This window comes from Bubalus kerabau, chromosome 9, assembly GCF_029407905.1.
Source record: "Bubalus kerabau isolate K-KA32 ecotype Philippines breed swamp buffalo chromosome 9, PCC_UOA_SB_1v2, whole genome shotgun sequence".
Lineage (NCBI taxonomy): Eukaryota > Metazoa > Chordata > Mammalia > Artiodactyla > Bovidae > Bubalus > Bubalus kerabau.
In genome coordinates this window covers 89,902,026-89,925,144 of record NC_073632.1, presented here as the reverse complement: position 1 = coordinate 89,925,144, position 23,119 = coordinate 89,902,026, and the positions used below count along the sequence as shown (strand labels likewise).

The 23,119-nt window shown below is 39.5% G+C and overlaps 1 protein-coding gene across 10 annotated transcripts in view; it reads right to left on the bottom strand.

The window, feature by feature from the left end:
- Positions 1-23,119, bottom strand: part of UTRN (utrophin) — a 565,993-nt gene that overhangs the window by 384,040 nt on the left and 158,834 nt on the right. For all 10 annotated transcript variants that reach the window (XM_055535865.1, XM_055535867.1, XM_055535866.1 and 7 more), the window contains 6 exons: positions 22,466-22,589; positions 18,389-18,476; positions 12,735-12,976; positions 11,569-11,749; positions 9,239-9,384; positions 7,869-8,081 (listed from right to left, as the gene is read on the bottom strand). In XM_055535865.1, coding sequence (XP_055391840.1) covers positions 7,869-8,081; positions 9,239-9,384; positions 11,569-11,749; positions 12,735-12,976; positions 18,389-18,476; positions 22,466-22,589 — 994 coding nt within the window. The remainder of the gene's footprint in view (positions 1-7,868; positions 8,082-9,238; positions 9,385-11,568; positions 11,750-12,734; positions 12,977-18,388; positions 18,477-22,465; positions 22,590-23,119) is intronic.

Genomic DNA, 23,119 nt, shown 5'->3' with positions numbered 1-23,119 from the left:
ATCACTACAGCAGCGACTTGTGTGCAGGTAAACCTGAAAGATGGAGAAGCCTTCCAATATCTCCTCTTTACCTAGAAGAAAAATAACTGTCTTAGTCCACTTGTAGCAGACGTTTCCTGTGCTTTTAAAAAACACCGAAATCTGCTCATCTTTAAGTGAACTGTACAGATAAGAGGTTACAAAGAAAGTGAAAAAGCTCAAATGAACAGTGTTTCTCTGTCCATTTAACAATCACTCAGCTGATGCCTTTATGAGTTTCTAATGTACACTAATGTGTATTTGATTTTTTTTTACCATCTCCATCCACTTGCAGAATGAATATAGGAATAGATAAATAGAGATAAAGAGAGATACTTAAACGGGGCAATTTCTAATGTTCTATCTTCATTGGAGGGACTTCAGTTCTTTAAAGCATAACAAAAAAAATTGTTTAAATCCTAGTAAATTTCTAAAATGAATGTTATTATTTCACATGCAGAAACACACTATATATATACTAATCGAAGGTAACCATTTCTCATTCCTATTTATACTCATAAATTCTCAGTGAAATATAAAATGACTAATATGGAAGTTATGAAAACCAAAGTATCAAATACTCCAGTTTGGAGGGGTCAAAATGCTGCACCGACCACCACGGCTCAAAAGCACTGATTTGTAAGCACTTTGGCTGAGCAACACCTGCTGCTGGGTCACAGAAAAGGAATGTGAGGTCATAAAAACAATTCCATTAAGCCTACACGTCCATCTCCCACACCCCAGCCCCTGAACCAGGGATGGAGGAAATCTGAAGCCTGGTATCTCTGGACAGACGACAGTAAGATTCCAAGGTACACAACTACCACCCAAGATTTTATTTACAGTGAAATTCTTGGCATTTTATCTTGTTCCTCCCCCATCTGTTGGAATGTCCACAGCTTTTTAAATAGCCAATATCTAACCCAAGACATAGGCAAGAAGAGTTGTGAAACCAAATTTAAAACAGTAACTTAAGGCAGTATGTTTCTGTTTTCTTTGATTTATATTCATTAACCTCAAAACACTCTCAGTGTTCCCTCACTTAGTAGAGAAGGCCAGCAGTGATGCTACTACTGCATTTATTAACCTGAAACCAATAGAATTCTTAACTTTAAGATCCAAAAAGCACCAATATTTCCTGGATTAAAGTAAAACGCATTCACAATGAGGAGAAGGAAAAAAACCCTTATGAGATCATTCTATCAGTTACGTGTTACCTAGAAAGAATTAAATCAGTTACACAGCACATTACTTTTAGAAAATGTTTACCATCGTGTTTTTACCCTGAAATGTGTTCCAAAGTAATTTCTAAACCTGGTTCTGCTTGTTTCAGAGCTCCAGCATGTTCCCTTCTGCACTCCAGGTGAGAACACACAGAGTGTTCAGTGTGTGTCTTTGTTCATCAATTGAAGGGAGAGGTGTGACTACATGGGTGTCCTGCCAAGGACACCCAGGCATTTAGACTTTATAACAGATCCAACCTCACTAGAGAGGTATGAACACGTATTATGCCTGCAGGCACCTGCAAAGGAGAGACGTTCACATCCACTTGCCTGCTACATGCCAGACAAGGTTTCTATCCTCAAAGAGCTGACGCCCTGGCAAAGGACAGACATACAGGTCTCAGCCTTAATAAAAGGTGGCCTGAGATCGGGTAATTGTGAAGGTGTAAACAACATGTAGTGGAGGAAGGAATAATTAGCTGTGAGTGTGATGGTGAATAAGACCAAAGACTGCCCATAGAAGCATCTTCTTTAAGGATGAACCGAGAAAAGGAGGCTGTAAATTCCTAGCAAGTAAGTGACTTTTCCGGAAAAGGGCAATCGTCCGCTGTGTTCTTTGTGACCCACTACACCGTCTCCCCACCCGACACAGCTCACAGGAGAAGATGCAGGCAGGGCTCGAGAGCAAGGAGAGGGCAGGAGATACGAGATGTTTGAGAGCACTTTGTATTATCGTGGCAAAGACAACCAGATGCTTTCCAGAAACACAATTCTGGTATTAGTGCGGACAGTGAATCCAAGAGAGAAGAGGCTGCAAGCAGGAGTCAGATTTAAATGGTAATGGGATTATCAGGGAATCAGGTTACAAAACAGTCTCCGAACAGAAGGGGCTAAAGAGAAGGTTCAAAGAAGGTGGGAGGTAAATATTGGTAAATATGAGAGTTTGTGTGGGCCTTGAGGACAGTTTCATGATTTGGAGGTGCTGTGTCCAACCCTGTGCGACTCTATGGACTGTAGCCACAAGGCCTCTCTGTCCATGGGATTTCCCAGGCAAGAATACTGGAGTGGGTTGCCATCCCTTCCTCCAGGGGATCTTCCTGACCCAGGGATCAAACCCACATCTCTTAAGTCACCTGTATTGGCAGGCGGGTTCTTTACCACTAGCGCCACCTGGGAGGCCCATGACATGCTACAGGGGATCTTGAACAGGGTGAAGGAAACCATAGGATATACACTTGCAGCCCCTGAACTCAAAGATATTACTGCTGGTGATAGCAGTGTCTTACGATTTTATAACATTTAATCCCCAAAATTCATAAGAAACTCATGTCAGTAAAATCAATAGTAAAACTTTTTATATGTTTTAAAATATTTTGCTGCCTGGAAAGAGTGGTAGGACTTTCTGTGAGAGTTTTTTTAAAGCACCAGTCTACATTTAAAGTACAAGAATTGAGATCATTAATTTGGCAAAAAATAGATTTAAAGAATTTACAAACATATTTGAACATGACACTGTGAATAACAATGCTGGCCCCACCACTATCTATATAAAAGAAACCAGCCATGTAGATATGTGAAAGGCAGGCGTATAAGAAAAACACTATTTGCCAATGAATAACAGAAAACTAAAATTGGCAAATAAAAAGATACCAAGACCACCTTACAAGTATTGTAGGGATGGTAGGGAAACTATAAGTACACAGCTTTGAAAATACTCTCAAAGTTTAAATGTGCTGTGTCAATAAAAAGCATTACTATTTTGAGTAGTGAAATTGATACTCTAATCTATATTCATACATTTGTATACTGTCTATTTAAATAGACGTGATACTGAGATACAAGTAATACTGGGAGTATCAATGGAGGCCCTCATGGAGTCCCAGTATCACTTGGTTCTGTTAATAAGGGGGAAAATGATTAGAATTAGTCATATTCATGAACTTTTCTTTCTTACTTTGAGTATGTTTATCTCCAGCAAGGATCGCTGTTACTGTTCGCTACTCCCAGGAAAGGAAATGGTATTGGGGAAGAAAAGTGAAAGTTGGTCGCTCAGTCACATCCAACTCTTTGCAAACCCATGAACTGTAGCCTGCCAGGCTTTACTGTCCACGGAATTCTTCACACAAGAGTCCTGAAGTGGGTTGCCAATTTCTTCTGCAGGAGATCTTCCCAACCCAGGGGTTGAACCTGGATCTCCTGCATTGCAGGCAGATTCTTTACCATTTGAGCCACCAGGGAAGCTCATTGGGAAAGAAAGAGAACTTCTCAGTGCTCATTCTCAGTCTCTATTACTCAATGTCTTCAATGAGCAGTATGTATGTATTTCTTACAGTTTAAAATGCATTCAAAAAATAAACAACTCAACCACTTTGTTCCTAAGAAACATCATCATAAATTGGCACTGAATCGAAAACCTACAGTACTTCATGCCTTAAAGACAAAATAGAACTTGAATGCCTAGAAAAAGACACCAGGTCAGTAAAAAGGGAAAAACAACTTTAATCTACAAGTGAATATTTATTGCAATTATCTTTAGGGAAAAAGTAAAAGTTTTCCTAATTGAATTGTGAGTAGTTAAATAACAAGCAATTCATTCAAAGCAAATATAGGAGCAAAATGTTTTTTAGAACTGAAGAAATATATATTTCAATAAAGAAGCTGCATGTCTAGGGAATACAGACATTGCCAAAGTCTTACAGCTAGGACACAAAAAGTAAATTAAAAATTTGTAATTCACATTAAAATCTGTTAATGTAACAAAAAACAACCAAAAAATCTAAGTATCCAGACACATGTGCTTGAAGTGAGTGAGACATTTTTAGTGGAAATAAAGTTGGCATATGCTCCAACTGGGCTTCCCTGGTGGCTCAGACTGTAAAGAATTTGCTTGTAATGCAGGAGACCTGGGTTCGATCCCTATGTTGAGGAGATCCCCTGGAGAAAGGAAGGGCTACTCACTCCAGTATTCTTGCCTGGAGAATTCCATGGATAGAGGAGCCTGGCAGGCTGCAGTCCATGGGGTCACAAAGAGTCAGACACAACTGAACAACTTAAGAAAAAGAAAAGTTGGCATATGCTCCATTTGGCCTGGATTTGCAATGACAGAATTCTAGAACTCTCTTTTGTGTTCTGGAGGAATACTTATTCACTTTAAATTCCATATTAAAATATTGGCATGCATTTAACTAACCCTAACATAACAACAACAGACTGGTCCCAAATAGGAAAAGGAGTACGTCAAAGCTGTATATTGTCACCCTGTTTATTTAACTTCTATGCAGAGTACATCATGAGAAACGCTGGACTGGAAGAAACACAAGCTGGAATCAAGATTGCCAGGACAAATATCAATAACCTCAGATATGCAGATGACACCACCCTTATGGCAGAAAGTGAAGAGGAACTAAAAAGCCTCTTGATGAAAGTGAAAGTGGAGAGTAAAAAAGTTGGCTTAAAGCTCAACATACAGAAAACAAAGATCATGGCATCCAGTCCCATCACTTCACGGGAAATAGATGGGGAAACAGTGGAAATAGTGTCAGACTTTATCTTTTGGGGCTCCAAAATCACTGCAGATGGTGACTGCAGCCATGAAATTAAAAGACGCTTACTCCTTGGAAGGAAAGTTATGTCCAACCTAAATAGCATATTCAAAAGCAGAGACATTACTTTGCCAACAAAGGTTCATCTAGTCAAGGCTATGGTTTTTCCTGTGGTCATGTATGGATGTGAGAGTTGGACTGTGAAGAAGGCTGAGCGCCGATTGGAGAAGACTCTTGAGAGTCCCTTGGACTGCAAGGAGATCCAACCAGTCCATTCTGAAGGAGATCAGCCCTGGGATTTCTTTGGAAGGAATGATGCTAAAGCTGAAACTCCAGTACTTTGGCCACCTCATGTGAAGAGTTGACTCATTGGAAAAGACTCTGATGCTGGGAGGGATTGGGGGCAGGAGGAGAAGGGGACAACAGAGGATGAGATGGCTGGATGGCATCACTGACTTGATGGACGTGAGTCTGGGTGAACTCCGGGAGTTGGTGATAGACAGGGAGGCCTGGTGTGCTGCTATTCATGGGGTCACAAAGAGTCGGAGACAACTGAGCGACTGAACTGAACTGAACTGAACTGAAAATAACACATCAGGAATTCAGAAGAGATTAACCCTTGGGTTAATCTTCACTCGTAAATTTTCCTAAGTACATCTCAGAATTTATAAAATTAAGCAATGATCTTTTGAAAAGATAGGAAATACTTTAACCAGCATTGCTCAACCTCAGCCCTGATGACATCTGGACCAGAAAATTCTTCTGTGTGTGGGCTGTCCTGTGCATCAGCTGTAACCATGGCCTCTACCCACTAAGTTGCCAACAGAACCTACCCTTTCCCTATAGTTGTGATAACAAAAAATGTCTCCAAACATTAATAAAAGGTCCTTCTGGGGGGAAATTTACCCATGGTTGAGAACCACTGATAATCCAATACTTGGAACATAACAAAAATTTTAAATCACAAATAAGAGTAATTGTGGTTTTTAATATTAGAAAGAATGACAATTGAAGACTGGTGGCTCAGAAAGGAAAGAATTCACCTGCAAAGCAGGCACCTGGGTTCAATCCCTGGTTCTGGAAGATCTCCTTGAGAAAGGAATGGCTACCCACTCTAGCATCCTTGCTTGGAGAATTGCACAGACAGAGGAGACTGGAGGGCTGCCATGAGGTTCGCAAAGAGTCTAACACTACTGAGCAACTAACATGTACGCACGCACGCACACACACACACACACACACACACACAGGGAAGTGGATCCACTCACAAATTTAAATAAGCCAAAACATTGAACTACAGAAAAACACACTCCTCTTCAAAATTAATGGTTTGTTCAAACTAGATCTCAGTGTAGAACTGCAGCTCACACTTCAAGAAAATTAATTCCTTCCACTATGACCACACACACACAGAGCCCCTGCCATCCTTATTCTCCTGTCATGCCTTGGATCTGTCCATTGGTTTCTGTGTCAAACAGCTTCCCTCATATTTCAATTATCCCCTCTCTTGATCATCTTCCTGGATCCTTCCCTAGACTGTATCGCCTACCAGCTTCTACCACATGCTCTGATTTTAATTTTAAAACATCATTTTCATAAGTTTTGTCTTCAATATTTTTACTTTCTTTGAAACAACTTTTATAAAAATTCTCATATATATATGTATAAAAAACATCTCTAAGTGTATATATATATATATATGTGCACATCTAAATCTCATATTACTAATCTCATTTCATTCACTGAAAAATATCACTGCGTGTCTTCTCTGTGCCAGGCACTATATGAGAAGTATACCTTGGATACATCAGTAGAGAAAATAAACCACAAAAGACCGAGGTAAAGAGGCACTAAAAGTGAAAGTGAAAATCCCTCAGTTGTGTCCTACTCTTCATGACCCCATGGACTATACAGTCCATGGAATTCTCCACGCACGAATACTGGAGTGGGTAGCCTTTCCCTTCTCCAGGGGGTCTTCCCAACCCAGAGATCGAACCCAGGTCTCCTGCATTATAGACAGATTCTTTACCAGCTGAGCCACAAAGGAAGCAAGGAGGCACTAGTGGGCTACAAACAGTGTAATCAGTTCATCCTTCATCCCAACCTTGTCTACCAGGTGAGAAGGTAGAGAAGTTCATCCTTCTCTACCCGACCTTCATTACTTCCCTTCTTCATCCTCCTTGCAGGTGAAACGTTAAATCCTGACTGGCCCATCTGACATGGACCTTGACCAGTTTCTCCTTACATCCTCACATTATCCTTTCCTCTGGAACTCTCTATCTGCCAACATTTTCAGATGGAACAAAGGATCCTGTTTCTGAATACCTCAGTTGGTAAAGAATCCACCTGCAATGCAGGAGACCCCTGTTTGATTCCTGGGTCAGGAAGATCCCCTGGTGAGTGGATAGGCTACCCACTCCAGTATTCTTGGGCTTCCCTTGCAACTCAGCTGGCAAAGAATCCGCCTGCAATGCGGGAGACCTGGGTTCGATCCCTGGGTTGGCAAGATCCCCTGGAGAAGGCTACCCACTCCAATATTCTGGCCTGGAGAATTCCATGGACTGTATAGTTCATCAGGTAGCAAAGAGTCGGCTTTCACGCTCACTTCGCTGAATTTTCACGTCCCTCGAATCACCTGCTTTCCCAATCTGATACTGGTTGTTAGTAGCCTAGTTCAGGTTTTTCAAAGATCTAAAAATGTCTGAAATCTTAACAAATCAGCTTCAAGAACTTGGCTATCTGCTACTATCCAGGAAACTTCTATCACTCTAACCAAGTCTCCACTGCAATCTAACCACCAGTTATTTCATGTGGGCTCATCTCTGAAACATTATTTTGACAATTTTAAGCAATTTTCTCTTATCTGCAAGGTCCAGTTTACTGCTACCAATAAGCCTTTTGCAAGGCAAAAGGAGATAAATGTGTTTTCCAGCACCATTAAAGTATGCAATTTTATATCCCATCTTAAGTACATTAACAAACATGGGACCAGAAAGAATGCAAACTGCTCAAATAATAGATATTTACTGACAATTACTACTTTACTCTGTAATAAACTAAACCCCCTAGTGGCCTTTAGATTTACCTCAAAAGTTCTGAGTTTGGGGGTAATTTCTTCAAGCAAATGCAGATCTTTGGAAACCTTGACCTTCAGTTTGTTCCACTTTCCTTGAACATCATCAAATTCTTGCTTATATGTTTTTTCTATATCTGGAGAAACATTTTTCTCCAAAGCCTTTGTTTCTTCTGCAAGTTTATGTAAGGTAGGTTTTTGATTCACCAGGATTTCATCAAGAGCCTGGAAAACAAGAGTTCAAGATTAAAAATACACATAATAATCTATCTGTGAAGATATATTCAATAATAATGGTTATAAACAATCAAAATCACTTTTTAAAGAGAATTTGATCAAAAAAGAATTGTGAAAAACCCATGAAAAAAGAATGCGCCCAGTCGCTTCAGTCATGGCCAATTCTTTGAGACCCTATGGACTGAATCTTTGTGGCCATGGGATTTCCCAGGCAAAAATACTGGAGTGACCTGTCATTCCCTCCTCCAAAGGATCTTCCAGATTGGGGGATCAAATCCACATCTGCTGCATCTCCTGCAGTGCTGGCAGATTCTTTAGTTCTGAAACACCAGGGAAGTCCCATGAAAAACCAGTAAGTATAATCAAAAAAGTCATAGCTTTCCCTATATGAGTTGTGTGTGGTTTCAAGACCATATATTGGGTTGGCCAAAAGTTCATTTGGGTTTTCCTGTAATATCTTATGGAACACCTGGACAAACTTTTTGGCCAACCCAACATTCTCTGCACTAAAAACCAGCAGAACAACAGGCCCAGTGAGGGCCCGGTGTGCAAGGCTCAATGGGGAATCAGTTATATCTGATGAAATAGTGCAGACACATGCTTTAAGTGACCAGGGAAGCATTTTCACTCAACACAGAAAAAGAACACAATTGATATTCTTCATTTCATTAAAAATATTTTATCCAATTGAGAATTTTAAGCTAGTCACAATAGAAGGAGAAAATATGCTTTTATTCTATTAAAGGGTTTCCCAGGTGGCACTAGTGGTAAAGAACCCACCTGCCAATGCAGGAGACATAGAGCCACAGGCTCCATCTCTGAGTTGGGAAGATCCCTGGAGGAGGAAATGGCAACCAGCTCCAGTATTCTTGCCTGGAGAATCCCATGGACAGAGAAGCCTGGAGGGTTATGGTCCATGGGGTCGCAAAGAGTTGGACACAACAGAAGTGACTTAGCAAATTCTATTAAAAACATTTAATAACTATCTTGTATCTGAGATCTTAAATTATAGTAACTCTCAAATTACAAGAAATATAAGCAATGTTTGATCAATTTTGACCAAAACGAATACATTTTTAAAAAACATTTCAAAATATATATGTTAGAAATGAACCTAGACCACTTAGGCCTAAAACATATATTACCTTTTTTTCTTGGAGGGCCTTCTCCACCTTTGCCAGATCATTCAAGACATTCAAAGACATCTGGGCCTTACTTTCAGAGTCATTTAGCAGATCTGTCAGTGTTTTCAATGTTTCCAAATACACACGTCCAGGTCGGCTCTTCAGTTCTGTTCATGGAAAAGTACTCACTTTGAGAAACTATTGTTAGGAAATTAATATTGCTATATCTATTGTTAATCTTCATATATAATAGGTGAATTCTATTACACAAGAAGTTAAACTCCATAATTAAAATTACAAAGGGTCTCTCTTAGAGATCAAATAAATCACTCCACTGGCATTTCTTGGAGTCAGACAGTGGTGACTTCATTCCTGCGGATGTTGATACTTGAAATATTAAGTAACCCACCATCATTTTTCTTCATTTCATCATGATGAAATGTCTCTCTGAAGACAGTACTACAATGATCCTTTTGTCTCATATAATCTCCTTTTCCCCAGTAGCTACACAAAGAATAAAAGGAGACAAAGATCCCCTCAGCCAGTTATCCTCTAAGTTCAAGTGTGTAGACAGACCACCACCCGCAGAGCGGTGGACGCTGTACAGAACACCACAGCCAGGCGCACAGGTACCCTGAGAAATAATGGCTGCCCCAGCCAGCTGGAGGGATGGGTACTTCAACCACTGATATCACATTTACAGACAAGCAACACTAGAGCGGAGAGGAAGCCAGCTCATATGAAGCACAAAGAGCTGAGACCAGCCAGCAGCAAAAGTTAAGAAACCAGAAGTATTAGTCACAATAGCCGAAGGGTGGAAACAACCCAAACGCTCATCTACAAATGAATAGATAAGCAAAACATGTAGTCTACAGAAAACAGAATACTATTCAGCCTCCAAACGGAAGGAAATTCTGACATACCCAACCCACAAAAAGGAACTCTGAGGATAAATGAAATGAAGCAGTCAACAAAAAAGAAAAACTGTCTGATTCCACTTAGGAGAGGTTTCTAGAATAGTCAAACTCATGGAAACAGAGAGTAGAATGGTGGCTGCCAGGGGCTGGGGGGAGGAGGAAATGAAGAGCTGCTGCTGAACGGGTATATAGTTTCGGTTTTACAAAGTGAAAAAGTCCTGGGGCTGGGTTGCACAGCAATGTGAATATATTTTACACTCCTGAACTCTACACTTTAAAATGGTTTAAATGGTAAGTTTTATGTTATGTATGTGTTACCACAATCAAAAACAAAAATAAACTTACCAATTGTTTTAAAGGTAAGAATAAACATTTAAACTGCTCTTGTCAAAAATAAAAGCCTATTTCATAACAGCAAATTGAAAAGGAGGTCCTCTCAAACCCTTCACAGTCTAGATTAACTGAGTTCAGTCAACAGAAGTATGGTGTCCAAACGCCTTTCCAAAAGAAAGGAAACATGACCCAATCGCTCACCACGCACACATACAGAGTCTTATACGTCATTATATAACCTACAATTGCCTCAAGGAAGGGTATGGTTAAACGTGTAGCTTTTTAGCATGCCTTCCCCATAGTATTACATAATGCAACACAATTCCTGAATTAAAAGCCAAGGAGAAAATAATATATAAGGAATGAGTTTTAAAGATCTATAGGAATTAACTTTCCCAGACCAGTCCTAATCCAAAGGTAAAAATTCTTCAAAATGTTTCCGACGTTGAAAGAGGAACACTTTCTTTGAAAAGAGGAGATGGTATTGCTAAAACTTTAACCATTTGGAGCAAACAGGAGCAAGCAATCATTCTTTTTAGCCTTGTTAGTAATGATATCAGCTGGCCTCCTTCCATGAAAGGGAGAAACAACACCCTAAAAAGAAAAAAACTCTCTAAACATCATTATATCCCATTAACACAGTCTGAATAGCATGTGAAAGATGTCAGCATTTTTACAAGCAACTGTGAATCCAGGAAATAGTCTGAATGTACTTTAAGAAGTGGAACAGTGGCAGGCACAGAGGAAAATACAGTGAGGCTGGTGTAAAACAAGCAAGTGTACTAAAGGTCTAAATGCATGCTATGCTATGTCACTTCAGTCATGTCCAACTCTTTGTGACCCCATGGACTACAGCCCACCAGGCTCCTCTGTCTATGGGATTTCCCAGGGGAGAATCCCAGGGACGGGGGAGCCTGGTGGGCTGCCGTCTCTAGGGTCGCACAGAGTTGGACACGACTGAAGTGACTTAGCAGGGAAGAATATTGGAGTGGGTTGCCATTTCCTTCTCCAGGTTTAAATATTGGGAGTAATTTTTAAGTTAAGTCAAACCGAGAAAGCAAGATGGAATCATCTAATAGAAAAACGCAAGAGTGGGTTTACCGTTCTCGAGCTGTTGGTGGCGCTCTTCTAAACCCTGTTGCACGGCTTGGTACCGGCCCACCAAGCTCTCTAAATCCTGCTGGACAAAATCTGGGGCGAAAGGCCGAGACTTCAAGGCTGAGCAGCTTGAACGCAGCATTTCAATTCTGGGGTGGAGGCTACGGAGGTTTGTCAACTCCCGCTACGAAGAGAAAATGTGATCACACAACTCGCTGAGGATGAACATCCTCACAGGAAGTCAATCAGAGCAGAGTTCACCGAAAGCATGTGATACAAGGAGCATCTTCTTTTATTTTTTTTAATGTATACATGTATCCCCTCCCTTGTGAGCCTCCCTCCAACACACCCCACCCCATCCTTCTTGGTCATCACAGAGCCCCGAGCTGAGCTTCCTGTTCTAAACTCAGATAGCTATTGTGTGCAAGTCAAAGTGCTAGTTGATCAGTTGTGTCCGACCCTTTGAGACGCTACGGATGATAGCCCACCAGGTTTCTCTGTCATAGGGATTCTCCAGGCAGGAACACTGGAGTCAGTTGCCATTCCCTCTTGCAGGGGATCTTCTCGACCCAGGGACTGAACCCAGGTCTCCCGCATTGCAGGCAGATTCTTTACCAACTGAGTCACGGGGAAGTAGCTATTTTACACACAGTAGGAGAAGGAAATGGCAACCCACTCCAGTATTCTTGCCTGGAGAATCCCAGGGTCAGAGGAGCCTAAGTGGGCTGCCGTCTATAGGGTTGCACAGAGTCGGACACGACTGAAGCGACTTAGCAGCAGCAGCAGCAGTGTATATATGTCAGTGCTACTCTCTCGATTGGCCCAACCCTGCCCTACCCTCCTTGTGTCTACAAGTCCATTCTCTGTGTTTCTATTCTTCAATACTATCTTTCTCAATTCCTTTTATAGCTCAGAGGTTAAAGCGTCTGCCTGAAATGCGGGAGACCTAGGTTCGATTCCTGGGTAGGGAAGATCCCCTGGAGAAGGAAATGGCAGCCCACTCCAGTATTCTTGCCTGGAGAATCCCATGGGCGGAGGAGCCTGGTGGGCTACAGTCCACGGTGTCGCAAAGAGTCGGACACGGCTGAGCTACTTCACTTTCACTTTCTTTCTTTAAATACAGAACTGGACATAGAGCCCTTTCATGTGCTGGATGGCTACGTCTTTACCTGATAGGAGTCCTTCAAGCTTGGCAAGGACTCCTGGGGAGATTCTGAAGAGGCAATGTGTTTTACCCACTCTTCTTTTGTCTTTATGGTGTTTTCGAGCTTATCAAGATGCTTGAAATAAGCATTAATATCTTCCTGCAGCTGTATTTTTCTTGCCTGATCTTCCAAACGCTGTGATATATTCTTCCATTCCAATAATACCTTCTCTAAAATATTTTTTACTTCTTCGGTAGGCAGACCTTCTATGTGGACATAAAAAATAAGCAGACACTTTAGGTATTATTACAAAATTTGTTTTCAATTTGCTGTAAACATTATAACACATTGAAAATAATGAGGCAGTATCATATTTACTGATCACTCTCTTAAGTTCCTTTTTACACAACAAACATTAAAATGATGCTCTCAAAAATAATTATGTTTAATTCCCTGATAAAAACAGGAGAGGGGGAGCTTATACTAGCAGTTCAGGAGTGGGGTGACCATCAAAAAGCGTAACAGTGGAGTGTCAGCCACTGCCTTCTCTATAGGATGTGTGTTCTGTCCTTAGCAACCTACTGCTCTACTAGTTTCTAGTCTGAGTCTGAGAAATAAAGTCAAGTGTTTGGATTTGTCTGGGGCTCTGACATCAGAAGGTAGGCCCTCTGTCACCAGGAAAAAGAGAGAAAAAAGAGGAGACAGTTTGAGACTTTGGTGACCAAACCACACGTCATAGGAATTGCAAAATGAATGTCTAGAGCCCCTAGTGAGTGCTGGGAGCAACCTGGTAAGTGCAGGAATAGGAAGCCAGCAGGCAGGATTCAGCAAAAGGCATTAGCAAACCTATTGGAATGTTACACATAGACCAGGAAATGCAGTGCTGAGATTATCTACTTTAGAAACATATCAGAAAAAGAAAAAACTTTTATTGTTGACATCTTATAATTTTGTTTGTCTCATATTTTTGAGAGGTAGAGAATGTACATAAAAATAAGTTATATATAATAACAGGCTTTATCATAGTCTTTCCCTTAATATAAAATACCATCAAGTCATAAAATTACTATGAAAATTATGGGAAATCTGCAAAAGAAATGTTATCTCCTGAGGAGGGCATGCATGTTGAAAAGATGGGCTTAACATCTTTATTATTTAAGCAGGAGGGCAATAAAACTCTGTAAATATATGCCATCAAAATCCAGGGTAATGAGAGCTCTAAGGGGGAAAAATGGCATGTAAGACAAAAGATCACTTAGGATCCAGAGATGATGCAATTTTGAAAATTTTTGTAACACACCACATCCACTGAAAATTAGAAATACAAACGTGACATTACATTACGTGGGTGTATCACCCATGTCAATTGCTGAAGTAAACTGTCCATCATTACAAAAATAATACAATATCACACCTAGACAAAACATTCACACCCCAGTTCAAGTTCAATTATCCCTGTTAATTCAGGTCATAAACTAAATAAATTACTAAAAAAATACTTTTTTTCTGACAAACTACCTGAGCAATGGAAATCTAGCCTGTGCTTCTGCCTGGTCATTTCCATTTTAAGTGGGCAAAGAAATAACATCAGCCACTTCAAATTTACATGTCAGGGTAATTTATGATAAACAAGAAAGGAAATTAAGCTGGCAAATAAAATTCCTGAGATGGAAAATTGTCACCACAAATCCAGAAAATAGGTAGGAGGTACTTATTTTAGGTTCTAGGCAAGCTGAAAAATCTTCAATTTTTTTTAAATTCACTGATGATATTTCACCATCCATTCACTTTGCCCTTTCAAACCAGTTCTCGAAATTTAAATCTCCCTCCTCTAAGATTGATATTATTATAGTTTGGACCAGTATCAAAGTAATAAATAAAGCACAGTTTACATCTCAAAAAAGGAAAACCATACACTGTCTTTTAAAACAATTGTTTTGCTCCTAGAGGTCCAGAGTTATAGCTTTTCTATTTCTATAGAACATCCAACTCTTAGATGACTGATCTAAAGCCAAAATCAATATCCCATCCTTGTATTAATTTTCTAGAAGAGATAAAATATAACGTCTTCTGGCTACTTACTCTCACTTGACTTTAGCTTTTCAATCTATCATTATTAAAATCAGGGAAATGTTTGCAAAACATTTCATCATTATCAAATTCCATAGGCTTATGTGTGTGTTAGTCACTCAGTCATGTCTGACTCTTTGCAACCCCATGGACTATAGCTCACCAGGCTCCTCTGTCCATGGAATTCTCCAGACAAGAATACTGGAGTGGGTTGCCATTTCCTTCCCCAGGGTATCTTCCCAACCCAGGGATCAAACCCAGGTCTCCCACATTGCAGACTCTTTACCATCTGAGCCACAAGGACTTTGCCAGACAAACAGGAGTCAGTTATTAAAGCTACATCATCTAAGTGCCCCACTTTCCTGTTATAGTAATTAACGATCTTTTGGAATAAAATAAGCTAAACCAAAAAAACCAGGTTTGGTATGGCAGTTGTGAAAGTCAAACAAAACAAATTATTTCACTTTTTAAAAACATTTTTCACTACAAGAGACGTCACAAAACATAATTCACACATGTTAGATAGAAAGGTCCTATCAGACTGCACTGTGCTGGAATGTTTTGATGAAACTAGTTTGAGAAAACCAGTGATGCAATTATTTGAACATCTGTCTACTGAAGAACTTGATGTGTTTTTCTAACTGAATTGAATCATGTATCTGCATCCTTACATAGGCAGACTCTGGGTAAATTTACACTCTATAAAAAAACTTCTACATTGATTATCCAAGGTCTAGGATTTATTTAATGGCAACCCACTCCAGTGTTCTTCCTGGAGAATCCCAGGGACGGGGGAGCCTGGTGGCTGCCGTCTCTGGGGTCACACAGAGTCGGACACGACTGAAGCGATTTAGCAGCAGCAGCAGCAGGATTTATTTCAAATGTATTGAGGAGGAGGAAGGGCAGGGAGGATCACCCAGTTGTTCTTTCATTTCTGTTCAACATCTCTGATTTTAAAACAGCAGTAGGATTAACAGCACTAACCATATGTTAAGAAGGAAAATGCAACACCATAAAATTAGAATAATGGATAAAATGGAACGACAGTGGGAAATTTTTTAAATCACTTTTATTCTCTCACTATGGCAACCCACTCCAGTGTTCTTGCCTGGAGAATCCCAGGGAAGGGGGGAGCCTGGTGGGCTGCCGTCTATGGGGTCGTACAGAGTCGGACACAACTGCAGCGACTAAGCAGCAGCAGCAACAAAAGGCACACACTCCCCAAAAATGAGAAAATTAAACCCAGAATATATAGACTCTGTTCAGATCAATGTCCACATTTCAAAGCTTCCCACCCCATCTTAAAAAATTTTAACGACTGATGTTTTTTAAAATAAACAGAATTGGGGCCCTGCAGGAATGAATGAATTTCCACTCCTACCAAAGCTAAAAAAAAAAAAAAAAAAAAGGTAACGCAAAATATCAAAGATTCACTATAAAATTAAACAAGTATACATGAGGTCACAAAACTCACCCCTTTATAAAATATCATATATTCCCTGATATTTGTACTTGATCTTTTGCAAATAGCACTTTTACATGAACTCAGTTTTCAGAGTATATATTACAGAAAATGCCTATTCACAGTAAGATTTTATCAAGCAAAAGTGTAGTCACCTATCGAAACTTCTTCACTTTCTAGACAAGGGAGCAGAGTAACAAAAGGGTTACTTGATTTGCCCGATCACACAAAACTAGGAAAAGACAGGAGACACCAAGGTCTCCCATTCATTCCCCAATTCGGTGTGATTCTTGCTTTAACATATCACCTCTCACCACCTCCCTCCCTATGTAGTCTTCCTATGAGTCTCTGAACTCTAAATCTGCCATACCCACCAAACGCTGACACAGACAAGAAGTTAATTCAGTTCACAGACTTATGAAATTACCCCCTCATCACCCAGATAAAGTCTGGTTTCCAAGCTCAAATGTTGATGTAGAAGTGAAGAATCTATGATTGTAACTAACATGAATTTAACACACAATTTATTGTAATTATTGAAGTATCTTAAAGGAAATTACAGTCTCTGTCTCTAGGTCCCTTCAAGTAAATACCTGAAAGAGTAATCTTCAAGTGGGGTGCCCACACCCAGGAATAAGACACTTAACAGTGGACTGTGAATGAAAATACTATTCTACTTGGAAGGAAGGGGAAGTAGAGAGACAGGGAGGGAAAGAGAGACAGAAGGAATGAGGGAGGGAGAAGGAAAGAAAGAAATTAAGCTGTACTAATAATTTATAACAATGGTATATTTGCATAATTAATAAATGTATATATACTGGGCACATACATGTTTTTGTGTATGTGTATGTGACCTCAGTATATATATAAAATAAATTGATGTATTTTTCAAAAGGCAGAGGGAAAAACAATCTAAAGTGTTTTAAAATGTGGTTTTCTGGGATGGAAGCAATTGATTGATCCATTACAGACACCAGGAAACTTTCTGGAGGGGTGGAAATATTCTATATATTCATAAGTGTGTGTAGGTTTGTCAAAACAACACAGTTTCATATATTTCAATATAACTTTAAAAATGTGAAAATACTAATAATGATTAGGTGGATGAGGAGTGAGTAGGAGTACAGGTAATTCGAGAATGGTGGACTATCATTAATTACTGAAGGGATAATTGATACAGGAGGTGCACTGTACTATTCTGTCTGCTTTGTGTATATTTCCATTTTCTATAGTAAGAAGTCAAAAAATAAAAAGGTTGAAAACTACATTGTTGAAGAGTCTCATCTACTAATATTCGCAACTCTGCTTTGGGTGTCTCTGGCTTTTATCAAGGAGAACTACAACAGACTTCCAAATCACTTACTGTTGGAATAAAGAATAGGGCTTATAAGAAAAGCCTTTCAAAGCAAGACCCAAAAAGAATCATATACAAAACTGTATGGCAGAAATATTCATCTTTACATTCTCCAGAGCCACTGGGTCTATGGGGGAAAAAAAGTTCTTCAGATACAAATTTCAAATACAAGTAATACCTTGTCAAATTGAACTAAAATAAAATACCTGTGCTAAATCAACGTAATGCACTGAAAGCTATCAAAAATCAAATAATCTCAATGAATTTACCCTCAAGTAACTTCACATCCTTAACATTGCCAAAGTAACATTTTCTTTTACTGCCTCCCTCCAATATGCAACCCCAAGGACGAGATTTTAAAATCTCCCACACAACTGGATTTTAACTCCTGCTGAAGTATGAGAGTTTTATTTGGGTTCTCTTATCCATATAAATATCCATATAAATCCTAAAGGAAATCAGTCCTGAATATTCATTGGAAGGACTGATGCTGAAGCTGAAACTCCAATACTTGGGCCACCTGATGAGAAGAACTGACTCGTTTGAAAAGACCCTGATGCTGGGGAAGATTGAAGGCGGGAGAAGGGCACGACAGAGGATGAGTTGGCTGGATGACATCACTGACTCGATGGACATGAGTTTGAGTAATCTCCGGGAGTTGGCGGTGGACAGGGAAGCCTGGCGTGCTGCAGTCCATGGAGTTGCAGAGTCGGACATGACTGAGTGACTGAACTGAAACAGCATTCAGTGTCACCATCTAAGAAAATATTTTTTAAAAGGCAACGTTCTCACCTTTTCCCATTTGCTCCAAAAGGATTTGTCCAGTTTGGTTTAATTCATCCAGTCGGTGTTTTATTTCCATCTGTTCTTTTTCTAATCCCTGAAAATAAAGTCCCAAATAAGAATAGTTCAAACTTTCTTCTCAGTATAATGCTGATGCTTCTTGACATTTTTATATTTTATGGCCCTCTCACATTCTCTTTAGGGGTTACAGTCAAAGTTTACCTAAGAAAATACTACAAGATAAAACTATGCCATTTCAGGCTGCCCTCCAGAATGCCAGAGGTTATTAAATGTCAAAGGTAAATGCAAACAAACAGTATAAAACCTTCATTTCTAAAAAAAAAAAAAAAAAAAAAAACCTTCATTTCTTTTATAAGAGAAAAAGTTGTACACTACATTTATGAGTTTCTATCAGGAGGAAATAATTAAAATTAGTATTTTAGATCCAGGATATCTAGTCACATATATGAACTCAGTAAAAATAAGTCTGAATCAAATGAATGTGCTATGAAGACAGAGATTACCAAACAAAAATTCTTAAGATTTAAGAAAGAAATAATGAGTCTCAATAACATTTGTTGTTTTTATATTAAGCGTAGGGTATAATGCAAATTTTAACCACAAGCATAATTCACACATAATTTTTAGACACTGACAATATGTTTCAGGACCAAACTAAAGAATTTTATTCTTTATATTTAAAAATGGCTGCTAATTTTCATATTTATGTCTCTATCGTTTGATATTCTCAATGTCCCTATATCTCAGAGACAGAAGAACACAAAATCTTCCAGAATCAGTAAGAAAAGGCTGAGCAAAATTATGGACACACACAAACACACTCAAATTTTTGTGTACACAGTCAATATTAGAAATTTCTCCAATTGATAATTATCTACTAATTAACTACTCAAATAGTGTCCAAAATAGCACAATCAAATGTTCCAGGCAAAAACAAAAACTTCCAGGTAAACCATATTATTTCAACCAGAGAAGAATCCCACTTTTAAGGTCTATGCAGGTAACCACTATCAAATATTCAATAAATTTAGCTTGCCTATTTTGATGCATACAAGCTTTACTGCAACTCAGTCAGCCATTTTTATAGTCAAAGATCAAGAAAGAACAAGAGATTCTAAGAAACACTACTTACTTTTGTTAAACTACCAATGCAAAAAAGTTACCATCAAACTGGAGAAAATTATTACCTGCCTTATACTAAACTGATGTTCTGTTACTTTTTATGGCAGTGGTAGATTGAACAAAGGATTCTCCACTCAGATATTGCATCAGTTAGAACAAGTTATTCCTTCATTAAAGCAACACTAGCTGATATTTCCCAAATTTACAAGAAAAATTAGCAATGGTTAAATTTTCTTTATTTTACATTATTTCCCATCCCACTGACACTATTTATCTAAAACAACAAAATAAGCAAACTTATAAAGGAAAAACATAAGAACTGCCAATCATGCCTTACATACACATGTCAAAGTTGCTCAGTCGTGTCCAACTCTTTGCGACCCCGTGGACTATACAGTCCATGGAATTCTCTAGGCCAGAACACTGGAGTGGGTAGCCTTTCCCTTCTCCAGGGGATCTTCTAAACCCAGGGATCAAACCCAGGTCTCCCATAATCCAGGCAGATTCTTTTCCAGCTAAGCCAAAAGAGAAGCCCAAGAATACTGGAGTGGGTAGCCTATCCCTTCCACAACTGTTATTTTTATCCTCTCAAATATTACAATAACAATTTCTGAAAGTAAAATTGTTTCTAGATCACAGGATGAAACATCAATATTTTATGGGATTTGTTCCATAAAGATCACTATAACTTCCAAGTTCTCTGCCAGTTTACTGCCTTTGATTAATATTCTCTACTGGTCTTTCAGAAACACATGAAATCATGGAACACAGCTCTCACATCTGGCTCTCTTGATCCCCTGTGCAGAGGGCTCTGATAATGGTGCTTCCACATCCCCACTGTCCAGTCATCATTCTCTCCTTCCATAAGCCAAGAACTTTACAGAGTGCTGAAAACACAGGCTTCAGTGGAAAATCATCCTCACTTTCTAAGCACTGGCAGCAGACATATAAACAATGATGTAAATGCAGTAAGGGTTTTCACAGAGGTATGGTCAAAGCAATATGGAATCTGCCTATCGAGGCTAATGGAAGCTTTCTGAAGTAGAGGGCGTTTCAACCACAAAGCACAAAGGCTTACTAAACGGCCATCTGGAGCCCAGAAAACAACACATGGAGAAGGCAAAGGACTGAGAAAAGCACAGCAGTCAGGAGAACTGGAGCTCTAAGGAGTGAATGAGAGCTGCAGAGGCTGTGCTGAGAGGTAGAGAAGACCGCTGCCTGGGAGGCCTTGTATGCTGGGGCCCAGCAGGGTTCCCATCGTCTCCCCACAGCAGTGGGAAATCATCAATTAATTGCAAGCACTGGAGCTGCAAAATCAGATTGATATCTTAGACTGACCACTGGTCAGAGAAGCTAAGGCTGTGAGAATTTGAGAAGGGAAGGTGAACAGTGGCAAATGCTGCAGAGTAAGGAGGTCTGAGGAAAATAGAAATCTATCCTTTTGAAAGCAATCGTCAGTGGTGACCTCTAACTAAGAACAGTCACAGTGGAATGATAAAGCAAAAATCAGTCTCAACTTCTCACGCAAACATTCAAAGTCAGGTCTAACCCCAAACCACCTCTCTAGCCTTAACTCTCTACCACTTCTATACACACATCTAGCACAAAACAAAACAAATTCTCTGTTCCAAGAATTACAGCATGATTGCCCCACTCTGAACCTCTGCTCAAGGGCACTGCCTGCCAGGTTTGCCCTTGAGCCCAGCTCCAAGCCCCTCCCTTCAGTGTCACTTCCCCCTCTGGACTTCACCAGGAGATAGAGACAGCTGCAATCCTGGCCTCCTCTCAATTCCCATAGTACCTACTACTTTCTAACTCACATCATGAACGTCTATATACACATCTTATTTTTTAAACGTTGTCCAAACTCTTTTCCAACAAAGGTCCGTCTAGTCAAAGCTATGGTTTTTCCAGTAGTCATGTATGGATGTGAGAGTTGGACCATAAAAAAAGCTGAGTGCAGAAGAATTGATGCTTTTGAACTGTGGTGTTGGAGAAGACTCTTGAGAGTCTCTTGGACTGCAAGGAAATCAAACCAGTCAATCCTAAAGGAAATCAATCCTGAATATTCTTTGGAAGGACTGATGCTGAAGCTGAAACCCCAATACCTTGGCTACCTAATGCAAAGAACTGACTCACTGGAAAAGATCCTGACGCTGGGAAAGATTGAAAGCAGGAGGAGAAGGGGACAACAGAGGATGAAATGGTTGGATGGCATCACTGACTCGATGAACATGAGTTTGAGCAAGCTCCAGGAGTTGGTGATGGACAGGGAAGCCTGGCGTGCTGCAGTCCATGGGGTTACAAAGAGTTGGACATGACTGAGCAACTGAACTGAACTGAAACTCACTCCATTGGTGATGGAGATGGCAATACAGACCTGCTCAAAGTGCCCAAATTATTGGGCATGCAAAGATGCATAGAGACTTCATGAACACCAACGAGATAAATCACTACAACCTCCTGCTTCAATTTACATTACTACTCACACAGCATAACGTAGCACAGCCAAGATCCCATACATTTTATAGTATTTATTTTTTAAAATATATCTCATCTTAAATATATATATATAGAAGAAATCTGGAGATTCTAAATTGCTTATTGCATTCAGAAGCCAAAACATCTTCAGCTTACATTCATATAATACTAGGTGTTAGATTAAGATAGATCTAATCAAGCTAAGAAAGAGTAGTAAAAACTGGACCATTTTAGCAAGTGCCCCTTCCTGCACACCTCAGTGGTTAAAGAAGGAAGAAAAAGGGGAATTGATGTCAGCCTGCTTGAACAGATTCAAAATGTAATAGAGAGTTCTAAAAGCTACCTTATGGCTACATTTATTTTACAGGAAGATTTTTGGATCCCATCACATCTTTATGCCAACAGCAGATCCATTCTGATGAAATATTTTATTCACTGGGATATTTTTGTTTTATGTTTTACCTTCAACTTCTTTTTCATTTCTGATGTTTCTTGCATCTTCTTATACTCTTTTATCTCTGTGGCTTGAATGGCAGTCTTTGATTTCAAGATCCAGTTCAACAGCTCAGCACTTATAGCATCAAACCTGATTTAAGATTCAGATGTTACCAACTATCATTCATTTTCTACTATTGTTTCACTTGGCTCAAGAAAGAGAGCAACCACAACACCAATACAGCATGTGGTTTTAAACACTCCTCAAAAGTAAAGGCAACCCAGAAATATAGTAACCACACAAAATCACATCATACATTTACAGTTTAAAGTATGAAAAGAGAAACAAAGTTGTAATGTTAATAAATAAAATTATTAAATAAAATTTTTAAACATTATAAGAAACCCCTTGTATTTTCACAAGCTCTTTGTAGATCATGAAAAACAGATATGGTGAGATACCCACAGGTAACAAGTACAGACATTCCTAAACTAATGCCTTCTTTAACTCAACATGTAATTACTGAGCCTCATATATGCCAGGCACTGGACTGGGCTCTTAATATAAAGGTAAACCAGAAACAATCCCAGAAATTCACAGGATGCCTCCTAATTCAATTGGGGAGGGGTGGCTTCCTGGAGAACAACAGCTTTATACCCAGGAGTTATCCTTGCAAAGGG